This window comes from Nycticebus coucang, chromosome 17, assembly GCF_027406575.1.
Source record: "Nycticebus coucang isolate mNycCou1 chromosome 17, mNycCou1.pri, whole genome shotgun sequence".
Classification (NCBI taxonomy): Eukaryota; Metazoa; Chordata; class Mammalia; order Primates; family Lorisidae; genus Nycticebus; species Nycticebus coucang.
The window spans coordinates 71729546-71743431 of NC_069796.1; the positions used below are offsets into that span (position 1 = coordinate 71729546).

General features: G+C 42.3%; 1 protein-coding gene across 12 annotated transcripts in view; it reads left to right on the top strand.

Annotated features, from left to right (window-relative positions):
- TENM2 (teneurin transmembrane protein 2) overlaps window positions 1–13886 on the top strand; it is a 1234499-nt gene that overhangs the window by 1029091 nt on the left and 191522 nt on the right. For all 12 annotated transcript variants that reach the window (XM_053567520.1, XM_053567521.1, XM_053567522.1 and 9 more), the window contains one exon: window positions 5539–5744. In XM_053567520.1, the coding sequence (XP_053423495.1) occupies window positions 5539–5744 (206 nt within the window). The remainder of the gene's footprint in view (window positions 1–5538; window positions 5745–13886) is intronic.

The following is a 13886-nucleotide window of genomic DNA, read 5'->3' on the forward strand; positions in this document are numbered from 1 at the left end:
AAAAGTATATAGAAAAATCTCTTTTGAAGGATTATAAGGAATATTAGCAGCAAAATGGACAAGTTTGAGTGAAGTCTGCAAATTAAGTGTAACCGTGCACTGCGTAGTGGTGTTTCCGTCAACAATTGACGATGTACGATGGGGGTCCCGTGAGACTGTAATGGAGCTGAAAAATTCCTATCACCTAGTGACATAGCTGTCATCCCATTGTAGCACAGTTACTTTTTTAAAAATTAAATTTAACGTAGCCTAAGTGTACAGTGTTTACAAAGTCTACAGGAGTGCACGGTAATGCCCTAGGCCTTCCCACTCACTCACGGCCTCACCTAGGGCAACTAACTGCCCATCCTGCAAGCTCCGTTCCTAGTAAGGGTCCTGTGCTGGCGCATCATGTTTTATCTTTTGTAAACTATTCTTACCGTACTTTTTCCATATTTAGATAGCTTAGGTACACAAAGGCTCACCATTGTGTTACAGTTGCCTACAGTACTCAGGACAGTAACATTCCGAACAGATTTGCAGCCCAGGAGCAACTGGCCACACAGATAGCCCCGGGGTGTAGCAGGCGATGCCATCTTGGTTTATGGAAGTGCACTCTGTGATGTTTGCGCAATGACGAAGTAGCCACCTGAGGATGCATTTCTCAGAATGTATCCCCATTGTTCAGTGATGCACAATTGGGTATCACACAGGTATCATATATGGGGAAGAATGGAAAACCCTCCCTGCAAAAGCATAATTCAGTTACACACCTGGAGGATTTAGCTGGAAAATAGTCATTAGCTATTTAACAGGATGGATTTCTTTTTTTCTTTTTTTTTTTTTTGTAGAGACAGAGTCTCACTGTACCACCGGAGGGTAGAGTGCCGTGGCGTCACACGGCTCACAGCAACCTCCAGCTCTTGGGCTTCCGCGGTTCTCTCGCCTCAGCCTCCCGAGCAGCTGGGACTATAGGCGCCCGCCACTACGCCTGGCTATTAGGATTTCTTATATTAAAGAAATCAAGTTGGTTAAAAGTGAAGTCACCTGTAAATTAACCAAACCTAACTGCTTCCCCACAACCCCTGCTCCCTCCTATAGACGCCCGCCACCCACACACACACTCAGTGTAAACCCAGAGATGACCCTTCCACCCCATTCTTAGGCCACAGTGTGCTAGGGTGAAATGCCACTTAAGATGTCTTTGGTTCCCAACCACTCTTATATACCTTACGGCATTGAGACTTTGAGAGCTAGGCCTGCCTACAACCAGCCAGTCGCTTGGTAACAACAGTAGCAGTTCAAGAGAATGGTTTGTTTACACCCCTTCCTTCCGTGAATGTTCCAAGGTCATTAAATATTAGGATGAAGACTCCTGGCTTTTAGTTCTTAATCTAAGTTAATCTAAGGGCTTTTCCGTTGAATTCTACCTGGTTTATTTGTTTGTTTACTTATAAGATTTTACACAAAAGATAAATTAAGCATTTACTTGTGACTCTTCAAAAAGATCCACAAGGAAGGTCCTTTAAATATTAAATTTCACACAGTGCTTTACAAAGGTTATTTTATTTAAAAAACAAACGTTCAGTTGATGTGCAAGTTTTCACAGTACGTCATCCTTAAGCTTCTCACTTTGTCCAGTCATCACTGGGGTTTTGGTTAAAATACCCCACCAGATGGGCTGGTAGAGTTTGATCCAGTTCAATAAGCATTTATATAAATCATGCTTGATCACCAAGCGCAAAGCTTAGCAAACTCAGAAATGAGTCTGTGGCTCTGCCTGACCTCAGGGAGCCCACTGTCTAGTGAGAGACTTAGGAAGTCGTGCAAAAGCAATTACTGTACCTAACAGCAGGTGCTGAAGGCTACAGTAAAGTGTAAATGCTATCAAAAGAGAGAAGCAACTGTTTATCTGCCTGTGGATAATCAGTAACGGGAAGGAAAGCTTCAGGGTGAGGGTACAGAACCAGGCTCTGCTCCCAACTTTAAGCTTTTCCCCAAAGTTAAGTCTATTCCAGAAGAATTAGATTCTCGAGAGAAGGAGAGATAGATGAGGTCTGACAATAAGTTCGCACACTCATCCTAGAAAAAGTGCTACGTACCTCATTGCTGAATGTCACCTTTGAAGTACACCTCTTAGCCATACAGTGGCTGTAGTGATATTCAGCAATGAACTATGTGGCACTTTTTCTAGGATGAGTTTACGAACTTCATTGTCAGACCTTGTATACACATGTGCATGCACGTATAGGCCTTCATAGTTATTACCTGTACACACACCATTTTTCTGTCTTTTAGAAAATTCTATAGTCTAAAAAGAAATCCAGGTGCTTTCCTGTGTAGCTTTCCATTCTTCTATTTCATTCCATGTAATAAGCTAGCAGTTATTTTACCATTAATGTTTTGTGCCAGGCCCTGTGCTAAGCGCTTCATTATGTATTTCCACTTGTTACTCACATGAGGGAGTTCGTATTATTTTTTTCTCACTTTACGAAAGCAGACTGGAGGCCCAGAGATGTTAAGCACATTGTTGGCGGTCACACGGCCTGGAAGAACCAGAGGCAGGATTTGAACCCAGTTCTGACCCCCAAAAGAGGGAGTCATCCGGGGTCACTGTCTTATTTAGTGGATGGGATATGAAAAGGGGCACATCTAAAACCCTAGAGGGCAGTGTGGCTGCTGCGAAAGTGGCCTGTCCTCACTGGTAGTAGCAACTAATTTACTAAAGATGTCAGTGTCCCGAAGTTGATCCCACTCCCACAAGAACTGAGCTTTGAGGCTGCTGATCTGAATTCCTCCAGAGTAGCCACTCTCCAGAGGCAGCGTCCCTGCCCGTCGCCCACATCTGCATTTGGCTTGACATTATCAAAATCCATTTAGGTTTCCACTGTAGATTAGAGCACGCGGGGGTGCTGATTCCCTGCCTCTTGTTCAGATCCTGTCATTAACCCAGCAACCTCTGAAAGCCCAACAGATACAAAAGAACACCCATCTTATTAAGTTTAAAGATGAATCATGTCTTTAAAGTTCTTTTTTATTTTTAATGCATTTCGTTAACTTGTTGCCACACTATGATTGCTGAGGCTGCTTTTGGTCTCCATCAAAGGCCACCAAACTTTCTTCCCCAGGGGGCTTTTTTTTTTTTATTACATCGCTTTCTTATTGGGTCCTTTTTGTTATTATCCTTCCCCAAAAGGCCTTATCTGGTTGGGGAAGCCTATCAAAAGCAGCATTTTAAAGTAAAATTAGTTTCTCCTATATAGCAATCAGAACCTCTTATCAACTTGAGGTAACAAATGTTTCTCCCTGGACATGCCATAATTTCACCAAACCCCCCAAATACACAGCACTTGATTTATAGGCACAGGACCTTACAGGTGCTACTAATAATACTTTTGTGCCAGAGGTTATTCTAAGAGCTTTGCATGAATTAACTCATTAAAACCTCATAACAACTCTATGAAATAAATAATAGTGTCCCAATTATGCATGTGAGGAAATGGAGACACAGTGAGTTGGTACATTAGTAAGTATCAAAGCTAGGATTTGAACCAAGTCATTTTCAGCCCAGGATCTCTGATGCTACACAGTGTGCTATCTTCTCCCCCTGTGGGTAAGTATTCAGTGTCCCTTGGATATGCTAGGCACCACATAAAAAGATTCAGAATGTCAGACAAGCAAACCATCTAGTCCTCATCTAATGGTCTGATCAGCTTAGGACTTCCAGTTGCTTATTTTCTTTTTAAAGATGTTATGTGAGGGAGGCTTCCAAACTTCCCTTAAGAGCCCATTCCCTGGTTTTCTTATCCTAGGTGTTAAAGGATTCTTCTTAAGAATGCATGTTTCTTTTGCATTATTTTAAGCCCCTGCCAACTTTTGATTTGATCCACCATTGAGCTAAATAAAAATCACTCATCTCACATGTTTTAAGTGTGGGGAGGGTGTTTATATCCTCAAGTCACTCTGTGGTTATCTTCTGTAAGGCACAGAAGGCCTTCAGAGACCCAAAAACGTCACCTCTCTGTTTTAGAGATGGGAAAACTGGGACCAAGATCACTTGCGGATCTTGTTGTGGCTGCTAAGTAGCAGCAGAGCCAGCCTTGCTGAGTCAGAGTTTCACTCACTGTTCATGCCAGTCTTCAGAATCCTGTAAACTCTCCTGACTGTTCCAACTCTTTGCAATGGATGGTGGACAAATATGGACAAATATTCTCAGAAAAGTCTGTCCTTTGCAGAATGCAGAGGGGAGCTTCTTTCCCATCCTTTGCCCCTGGGGCTGAAGTAGTTTTCAGGTCTACAGGGTTGCCAAAGGGATCCGTGGCCCCAGAAGTGAAAAGACCCTCAAAACAGGAAGGACTTCAGTTCTTTCTATGCCTGGGATGACTCGGTTCAGAAGTTTCTAAAAAGATAGGAGGATGATAAGATGTGATTTTATATTTCTTGCTGACTTCAGAATCCATTTGAGGAATCACAAATGACCTTTATCAACAAGTTTCCAACTAGGCTTGTTGCTCATTTTAGAGATAAGGAAAATGAAGCTCTGAGAGATTGATTAGCTTGTTTTCCTTGGGCAACTGCTAGTAACTCTCAGTTTTTCCTTAAGAGTGGTTGCAAGAATGGTTGAGAAAGAAACTGCTCTTGGAAATGTAGGAAGCACTGACTCATTCATTGTTATTAAGAAACCCTCTCTAAAACTAGGCATTTCTGAAACTCCTATTTTTAAAGTTCTAAAGGATGCTGAGCATGGGCAAATGATATTTTCTTTTTTTTTTTTTTTTTTTTATTGTTGGGGATTCATTGAGGGTACAATAAGCCAGTTACACTGGTTGCAATTGTTAGGTAAAGTCCCTCTTGCAATCATGTCTTGCCCCCATGAAGTGTGACACACACTAAGGCCCCACCCACCTCCCTCCATCCCTCTGGCAAATGATATTTTCAACATAAGCAATATTGAATTACATAGCAGAGATGTATTAATGTCATTGAGAAAAACAGTGGCTCTTAGTCCCCTCCCTCTCCATGGCTCTCAGTCCCCTCCCTCTAATCAAGGAAGGACCTAATCCAATATTAGGTCTGCCTGAGATCAAGTTCTCATTTTCTACTAAGTTGCTTTATGTATTCTGGGCTGATTTTCGTTCAGAATCTCAGAGTACATTAGAGTACATTGGACTTGTTTGTGTCTGGAAATAATGAAAGGCTACAAGAATTAAATTTGGTGCCAAATTAACGTCACCCTCCCCTCCTTTGCTGATAACTTTTACATCACAGTCACATTTGGGGAGGTTAGTAGCTATACAGATCTACATATTTGATTAGTAAAGAATAACCATAGAATTTTTAGAAAGGCTTGTGCCAAGATTTCAGATACCCTGGACTATGAATTTATAGCTTTGATATTTAAAATCTAAATGTTTTGGCTGTGACTGAAAAAAAAACTTGCCATAAGTTTAATCTTAGTATTAAAACAAAAGAAAAAGCCTGGCATGTATTTAAACAGAACTATAGCAACAACTAATGTATACAAATGTCACTGACTTGGTGTCTATTCTTGTTTCCTAGTGCCCTGGTCATTGAAAAACAGCAGCATAGACAGTGGTGAAGCAGAAGTGGGTCGGCGGGTGACTCAAGAAGTCCCACCGGGAGTGTTTTGGAGGTCACAGATTCACATCAGTCAGCCCCAGTTCTTGAAGTTCAACATCTCCCTCGGGAAGGACGCTCTGTTTGGTGTTTACATACGAAGGGGACTTCCACCATCTCATGCCCAGGTATGACTATGTTTGATATAACCAAGTGTTTAAAAATATGTGTATACCATTTTACACCCCATAAGAGGTCTACAATTAAAGGATGAACAATAAACATCGTTGGCAAGAATGTGGAGAAATTAGGACCCTGTACATTGCTGGAGCGCGTGTTAAATGCACAGCCACTTTGGAAAAGAGTTTGACAATGTTTCAAAAATTTAAACATAGAATTACCATATGGCCTAACAATTCCACTCCTAGGTATATACCCAAAGAGAACTGAAAACATTATTTTCTTATAAAACCATAAACACCAATCATTGTGGCATTATTCATAATAGCCAAAAAGTGGAAATGATGCAAACATCCAGCTGACAAATGGGTAAACAAAATGTAACACACAGGATGGAGTATCATGCAGACATAGAAAGGAATGAGTTAGTGCTATGTCCCACAACATGGATGACCTTTGAAAACACACTGTACTTCATGAAGGAAGCCGGATGCAAAAGGCCACGTGTTGCATGACCCCCTGTGTGTATCAGATGTATCACGAACCCTGTTAGGGGATCTCCTTGACCTTCAGGCTCTACTGATTCTACTAAGGCATAATGACAGGTTTACAGTAGTGAAATCTGCTTATGAATTGTCCAGAACAGAGAAACAGACACATCCACAGAGAAGCAAAGTAGATTAACGGTTGCCAAAAATTGGGAATCAGAAATAATTGCAATGGCTTATTTATTTATTTACTTATTTTGCAGTTTTTGGCCGGGGCTGGGTTTGAACCCGCCACCTCTGGCATATGGGGCCGGCACCCTACTCCTTTGAGCCACAGGTGCTGCCCTGCTATGGTTTTATTTTTTTTCTTAGGGTGGGCTGAGAGTGGTCAAAAATGTTCTGAAATTAGATGGCTGGGATAGTTTGCACAATGTAGTGAATATTCTAAAACTACTACATTGTAAAATTATGAAAATTATGTCATATGAATTTTATTTCAAAAAAAAAAAAAGATAATATCACTACCTGATGAAGCTTTGCTAGACCTGGAGGCTGGTCATTGGATATCTTTCGTTCAGGCATTCTGGTTATGAGGTTAATTTGTTCAAAAGGTGACATCTTGCTATCTATGAAAAGAGTGACGTGAGGGTGACTCCTGTGGCTCAAGGAGTAGGGCGCCGGTCCCATATGCCGGAGGTGGTGGGTTCAAACCCAGCCCCGGCCAAAAAGAAAAAAAAAAAAAAAAAGAAAAGAGTGATGTGAGCCAAAATTCAGCAGCTAATTCTCTGTGGCTTCCCTGTCCTGAGTTCCTTGGGAAGCCCGTGCCACCCTGAAAGTGAGATCACTCCCAGTGCTGGGAACGAAGAGATTGAATTACTGTGTGGGTCTCACCATTTTTCCTCTCACCTTTCCTTTCATTTGTCCGGATAGAAGTTTTGTGATACATACCAGTTGGGGTGAATAACACCTACCAAGCTAGATTTTCTTTTCCAAAAAGCACTGAATATCCTGCGAGAAACCAAGAGGAGTTTTCCTGCCTCATTTGCCCTCAAATCCAGCAAAACTACAAAGTACATTAGCAAAAAACACCAATGGTGGGGAAACGCACACCTCTCCGGTCAAAGCTGACTTTGAAATGTGTTGGAAAGGTATTCATCTAGAAAATTCAATTGGAAGAATTTAAAGCTTTAAAATCCATTGGCGAATGCAAGGTAGTCAGGCCACCGTTTCCTGGTCTTTGGCTCGTGGCAGACATGGCTAATCAATGGCAGCACTTTTCCTTACTGAGCCCAGTGCACACATATCTCGGACCTAACTCTCAAGGCAGCCACTACCAATCGACCAGTGTTGGCTCTCCAGATGAAACTTATTAGCAATCCCATCTTGACAGCCTAAAATGATCAATATAAAGACGAAAAGGACTATTTCTTTTTTGAGCAGAGAGAGAGCTATGTAGGTTTTTATTACCATACACAGCCCATGCTGTAGGGACCAATATGTAATGTGGTAATCAATAAGTCCTCTATCCATCCGTCCAGAAAAATATTTATTGGCTTGGGTACTGATTATCTAGAGATGAGTTAACATAGCCCTTGACCAAGCAGATCTCCTAATACAGAAATCACATCTGCTCTTCCCAGAGATTCTCACCAAGAGAAAGAGAGGAGTTCAGCTGAAATGAGTCCCCAGGCATTTCTGTAGCTTCTGGCCGGGAGGCAGCCTGCTGCTCTAGGAAGTATGAACAGTTAGGTGACCTCCTTGACCTTCAGGCTCTACTGACTCTACTATAGCATAATGACAAATTTACAGTAGTGAAATCTGCTTCTTGGCATTATTTAAGTAAGTGTGAACATGCCTCTGGACACAACTGAGCACAACTTTCCTCTCGGCCAGTTGGAAGCAAGGAGCTTTGCTACAGAAATACTCCTCCACATTGTTCCAAGCACTGTTAGCCCCTCTTCCCTTGCACGCTCTGAGCAGATAGTCATGGAAAAGCGCAATTGCTGTCAAGTCAAGTTGATACTTCGCTGTCACTGAGTGATCATGGACAGCAGGCAGAGACATCCTCTACCCGGTTTCCCTGCTGTCCTGACATTCAGAACTCAAATCCTCAATGACAGTGTCTTTTCTTCTTTTGTGGCCACACTGCACTGTCCATCTCCTGCCTTGCCTGTGATTGTTCTAGTGATCATCCTCTCTAAATAGCTACACTCCAGGGACAGCCTCATCACACATTTCAAGGGAAGAAAAATGAATAGGCATGGGCTGGTGATGAGTGCTGAGGTTTCGGTCCAGCTGCCAGCGTGGGAGTTCAGTGTGTGCTAGAGGGTCAGGTAAGCTAGGCCCCATGCAGACGCTTACAAATGCTCAAGACAGGCACAATACAGGGGTGCTGCTTAAAAAGAGGAGGGAAGAAAGAAAAGGCCTCCCTACACAGTCTCCCTTTCACTCGCTGTCATTACATGCATCCGTGTCCATTTGACGAGCTACATTTCCTCAAGGAGACCGTGCTTAGCTCTTCGCAGGGATAGATGACTAACTCATGTCTCGAACCATTATAGAATTTCTCATTTCTATCGGTATATCCTATCAAGGAACATAAGCTCTGTGGGGATTGGCAGTCTAGCCAAGGTGACTCATCTGAGCTGGAAGAAGAGAAAGACGGAGAGGTGGGGAGCCAGGAGGGATGTGAAATTCTATTGGCTGTGTTGCATGAAATGGTTGTTTAAATTTTATTGAGTACTATGCTCTGACCAAGAGCCTACATGGTTTAGTATCCTTGTCCAAGGATATTAAATACAGAGGAGAATCCTTTCTTACTTGCTTAAATTTCCCAAGAATCAGAGTTTGTCCCAGTTGGCTTTTTGAAACTGGCTTGTTACAGAAATATAGAGTGAACATGACGCAGGAAAGAAAGTCCAGGATCTAAGCCCTGCCCCACACTAACCAAGTGACCTTGACCATGTCCCTTAACTTCTCTTTAGCTCCAATTTCCCTTCTACCTGTGTTACCTGCCTCTCTATGTTGTGATTCCCCAACAGCAAAGGCAGGATAGGAAGCTATGTAAAGTGAAGCACAGGAGAAAAATACAGAAAGATATTATATGTATATAAGATATTACATTATAGTATATGTTTCGTTATTCTTAGAAATTCTGTGTAGCCCGCGCAAATCCTGTATTTAGCATAGACAATTGTGCTATTACAGGTTTTTTAAATTAGAATTAATTTTCTTGTTTTTTTCTTTTTATGAAAGAACAAACTACATTTCATTGCAAAAGACAAAAATTAGAAACAGAGAAACCAAAGGAAGAAAGTCAAAGTGCTCATAATTTGAAGCAGTCTCTTTTTGTTAAATGGTTTATATACTGTTTTTTGCCATAATAAAAGATAACCACTGCTGTAAAAAAAAAAAAAAGAAAGAAAGAAAGAAAAGCCGCACACATACATACCCCTCGGAATCTTAGTGGCTCTAAAAAGCGAAGATTGTTTCTTGTTGATCATCAGTGGTAGTCAAACAGGGCTGATTCTGCTCTGCCGCCACTCCCGCACTGGGGGCATGGGAACATTTCACAATGCCTACCTGGAAAAATTTTGGGTTGTCACAACTAGGAGGAGGTCGTAACTAGAATCTAATAACTAGGTGTAGTCCTGAGATGCAGCTAAGCACACTACATCACCCAGGACAACCCCAACAAAGAATTCCCTGGTTCCAGATGTCAACAGGACTGAGGTTGGGAAGACCTACTGCCCATGTCCATCTCGGGTGAATGAGGACTTTGGTCAATGTCCACCTTCTTCAAGGACACAGACCTATGGAGCTTCCCTTATTGGGAACAAAGAAAGGAGAAGGTGGAGAACTGTGTACCAGTCCCTAAGGAATTCTGCTTGGGAGTGACACATATCCCTTCAGCCTTTCTTATATCCACAAAAGCAAGTCACATCCTAAATTCAGTGGAGGGTGAAGTACAACCTGATGATGTCCCTGGAACGAAGAACACCAGAAAGATCCATGAAAAGCTATAATGATTCAACATAAAATTCACGTCTTTGTGTGCATCGTAATTTTTTTCCTAAAAATTAACCCTTGTGGGTTTAATTCACATTTCTAAACTGTCCTTCTGCAAGTGTGTGCCGGTTACACGCCTACCCACCAGCAGCAGTGTGATAAGTCCTTGTTTTATTTACTCGAACTCCTGCATAAAGTGGACATTGTCCCTTTTTGAGCTTTGTCAGTCTGAGAGATAGACGCTATATTGGTTTTCAAGGCAGCATTTTTGGCACCTTGCGCTGCATTTTTAGAGACACAGGCAGGAAAATAAGAATCAATCTAAGCCATTCTTAACCCACAAACTCAAATTCTTGTGGGGATGGTGGATGTAAAGCAGAAACCTGCTGCATCTTGCCAAGTATCTGAAATCCTACAAACTGTCAGATTTGCTCAACCTTAGTTCTAGAAAGGGAACAGATCAGACCAAAGAAATAAAATAATAATCTGGCCTGGCTACAGTGCTAGGGATGAAAGGAAATCTCAAAGGCAGTTGCCGAAGTCAGGACCTTGGGGGGTTAAGGCAATGAGCAAGTTTGCTTGACAGTTCATCACTGATGGCTACAGATATGTCAGGCCAAGTAAAATCCTTTGTGAGAGTAAGTCAATAATCGGCAAATTAGGTACATGATTAACCTGAGACAAGACGCAGTAACCACTTGGGAGCCCTGCCAGGATTTCACCTTCACAATCCTGTTTAGCGAATATTAAAAATGCCTATTTCATCATTCAGACTGTTGGAGCCATGAGCCCAGTAACTTCCAGAGGCAACGTCGAAGCATAGAATGGGTTTACTGCCCAGTGGGTCGACTAAAGGGAGGTACAAGGGATGAATGCCAGTCGACGCGTCAGCCCCTGGTGCTATACAGTGAGAGATATCTATAGGATGGGAAGTGAAATTATCCGAACATTAAACTCATTAACCAATAGAAGGGAGCTATTTAAAAGACCACAAATTGGGGTGGCGCCTGTGGCTCAAGGGAGTAGGGTGCCGGCCCCATATACCAGAGGTGGCGGGTTCAAGTCCAGCCCCGGCTAAAAACTGCGAAAAAAATAAATAAATAAAAGACCACAAATTGCCCCATGATCATACTGAATAAATAAATACAAATGTGGCAGATTGGGACCAAGATAAAATGAGCTGAGCAAACATTTCTATTTGTCCTCCTCAGCAACATTCCCCTAATGACATGTTTTAAAAGCAGATTTATAGATGGTGATTAGTGGTATTAGTTTTTGCCAGCTCAACTTTATCCCTTATTTGAAAATGAACTCTCCCTTCTCTTGTTCCCTTCTTTCTTGCCCAAGTGGTTTCCATTAGAGGTGGGATTAACCAGGTTCCCGGGATGTGGTGCCCTACTGTCCTGAAGACACTTGCTCTGTCACCTGGCTGTCACCTGTCTCTCTACCTTACTGGAACCCATTCCCCAGTCAGGTAGGCTGGCCTGGGCCTCCTGCTTCGTGTGGAGGGGTGCCAGGGTTTGGCTGTCAGCTTACAGAGAATATCACATTGCACTCTGCAGACATGCCTAAGAAGATGTCTCATTAAAAAAAAAAAATCTTCCTTTCCAAAAGAGTTTGGGGTTTTAAGAAAGATTTTGGGAAACCAGGAGAAACTTGCCTGGCCTCTTCTATACTGGCCTGAAAGTGTTTTGGGAAAGGACTTTCTCGGGAGACCCCTTCTGATTAATTAATGGCATCCTAGCAAGAGACAAAACTGCCATCTACACCAAGGACACCACCTGGGCAGCTCCTGAGCCAAGTGAGGAGAAATCTCGTGGGACGCTAGAGTTGGACAAAAAAGATGGTGTGCAGGCCATGCACAGGAGGACAGTGTGGATGTTTTTCAAGAAGGACAAAGCTTAAATTCATGAACTCGGAGAGAAAGAACCAGAGAAGACAGGGATGAGTTAAAAAGGGCAGCATCAAATCCCATACTTAGACTGAGTAGAGTCTTAGAAGTGCTGAGATCCGGCTTGGCACCCATGCTCCATGGGTAGGGTGCCGGCCACATACACCGGGGCTGGTGAGTTCAAACCCAGCCCAGGCCTGCTAAACAACAATGACAACTACAATAACAACAACAAAAAATAGCCGGGTGTTGTGGCAGGCACCTGTAGTCCCAGCTACTTGGGAGGCTGAGGCAAGAGAATTGCTTAAGCCCAGGAGTTTGACGTTGCTCTGAGCTGTGACGCCATGGCACTCTCTCAAGGGTGACCTAGTGAGACTGTGTGTCAAAAACAAACAAAAAAAAAGGTAGGGTGTCAGCCACATACACCGAGGCTGGCGGGTTTGAGTCCAGCCTGGGTCAGCTAACCAACAATGACAACTGCAACAAGAAAATAGCCAGAGTTGTGGTAGGCGCCTGTAGTCCCAGCTACTTGGGAGGCTGAGGCAAGAGAATCACTGGAGCCCAGGAGTTTGAGGTTGCTGTGAGCTGTGACGCCACAGCACTCTACTGAGGGTGACGTAGTGAGACTCTGTCTCAAAAAAAAAAGTACTTATCACAATTATAAGAGAGACTTTACCTAACAAATGCAATCAGTGTAACCTGGTTTCTTGTACCCTCAATGAATCCCCAACAATAAAAAAAAATTTAAAAAAAAAGAAGGGCTATGATCTAGGAGTTTGCAAATTTTCTAAACAATGAACCTTTATTCTCAAGTGAAATCTTATGTAGAACCCTATATATAAAACATATAAAAGTGACAGCTTTCGGGCAGCGCCTGTGGCTCAGTGAGTAGGGCGCCAGTCCCATATGCCGGAGGTGGCGGGTTCAAACCCAGCCCCGGCCAAAAACCACAAAAAAAAAAAAAAAAAAAAAGTGACAGCTTTCTTAGCATAAATATATAGTTCAAATCCACTTTACTATTTAAATGTTAATCTCTGTATATGTGCGTTCTGTGCATGTATGTCTGTGTATATCACATGTGTAAATACATGCGTGTGGATATTAACCCAGATGGAGAGAGAGAGGGACATTGAACTCAGGGGGTAGTCACCTCTAGGGATAGGCAAGGAGAATAGGACTGGAAATTAGGTTTTAAAAGTATTTATATTTATCTGTAATAAAATATTAAAAGTAAAGTAGACACACCCACCTCCAGCCCATGCACAAATACACACATACTAGAGATAAATATAACAAAATCTTAACATTCATTCCCTTGAATGATTGAAATATGAGTATTTGTTACCATTTACCATCTCTTGATTTTTATAATCTCTCTTTCCATTTTTTAAAAATTAATCTCTGACCAGGTTGAGTCTGGTCAAGTGAAACAAGCATTAGGAGGATGTAGATTATGAGACTGTCATCTCAATCACTCTCCAGTTTCCATTTCTTTTTTTTTTTTTTTTTTCAGTTTTGTCTGGGGTCAGGCTTGAACCCGCCACCCCCGGTATATGAGGCCATCAGCCCTACTCCTTGAGCCACAGGCGCCGCCCTCAAGTTTCCTTTTCTTTATGTACCCTGTTGCATTTGTGAAAAATGTACCCTGTTGCTTTTTGAGAAAAATCATAATGAGTCTGTATAAGTAGCCACAAATAGCAAGAGTATTTTCTTTAACAGTTCCCCTCACAGGCTGTGGGTCCTCCTCAATTAAACTGATCCAC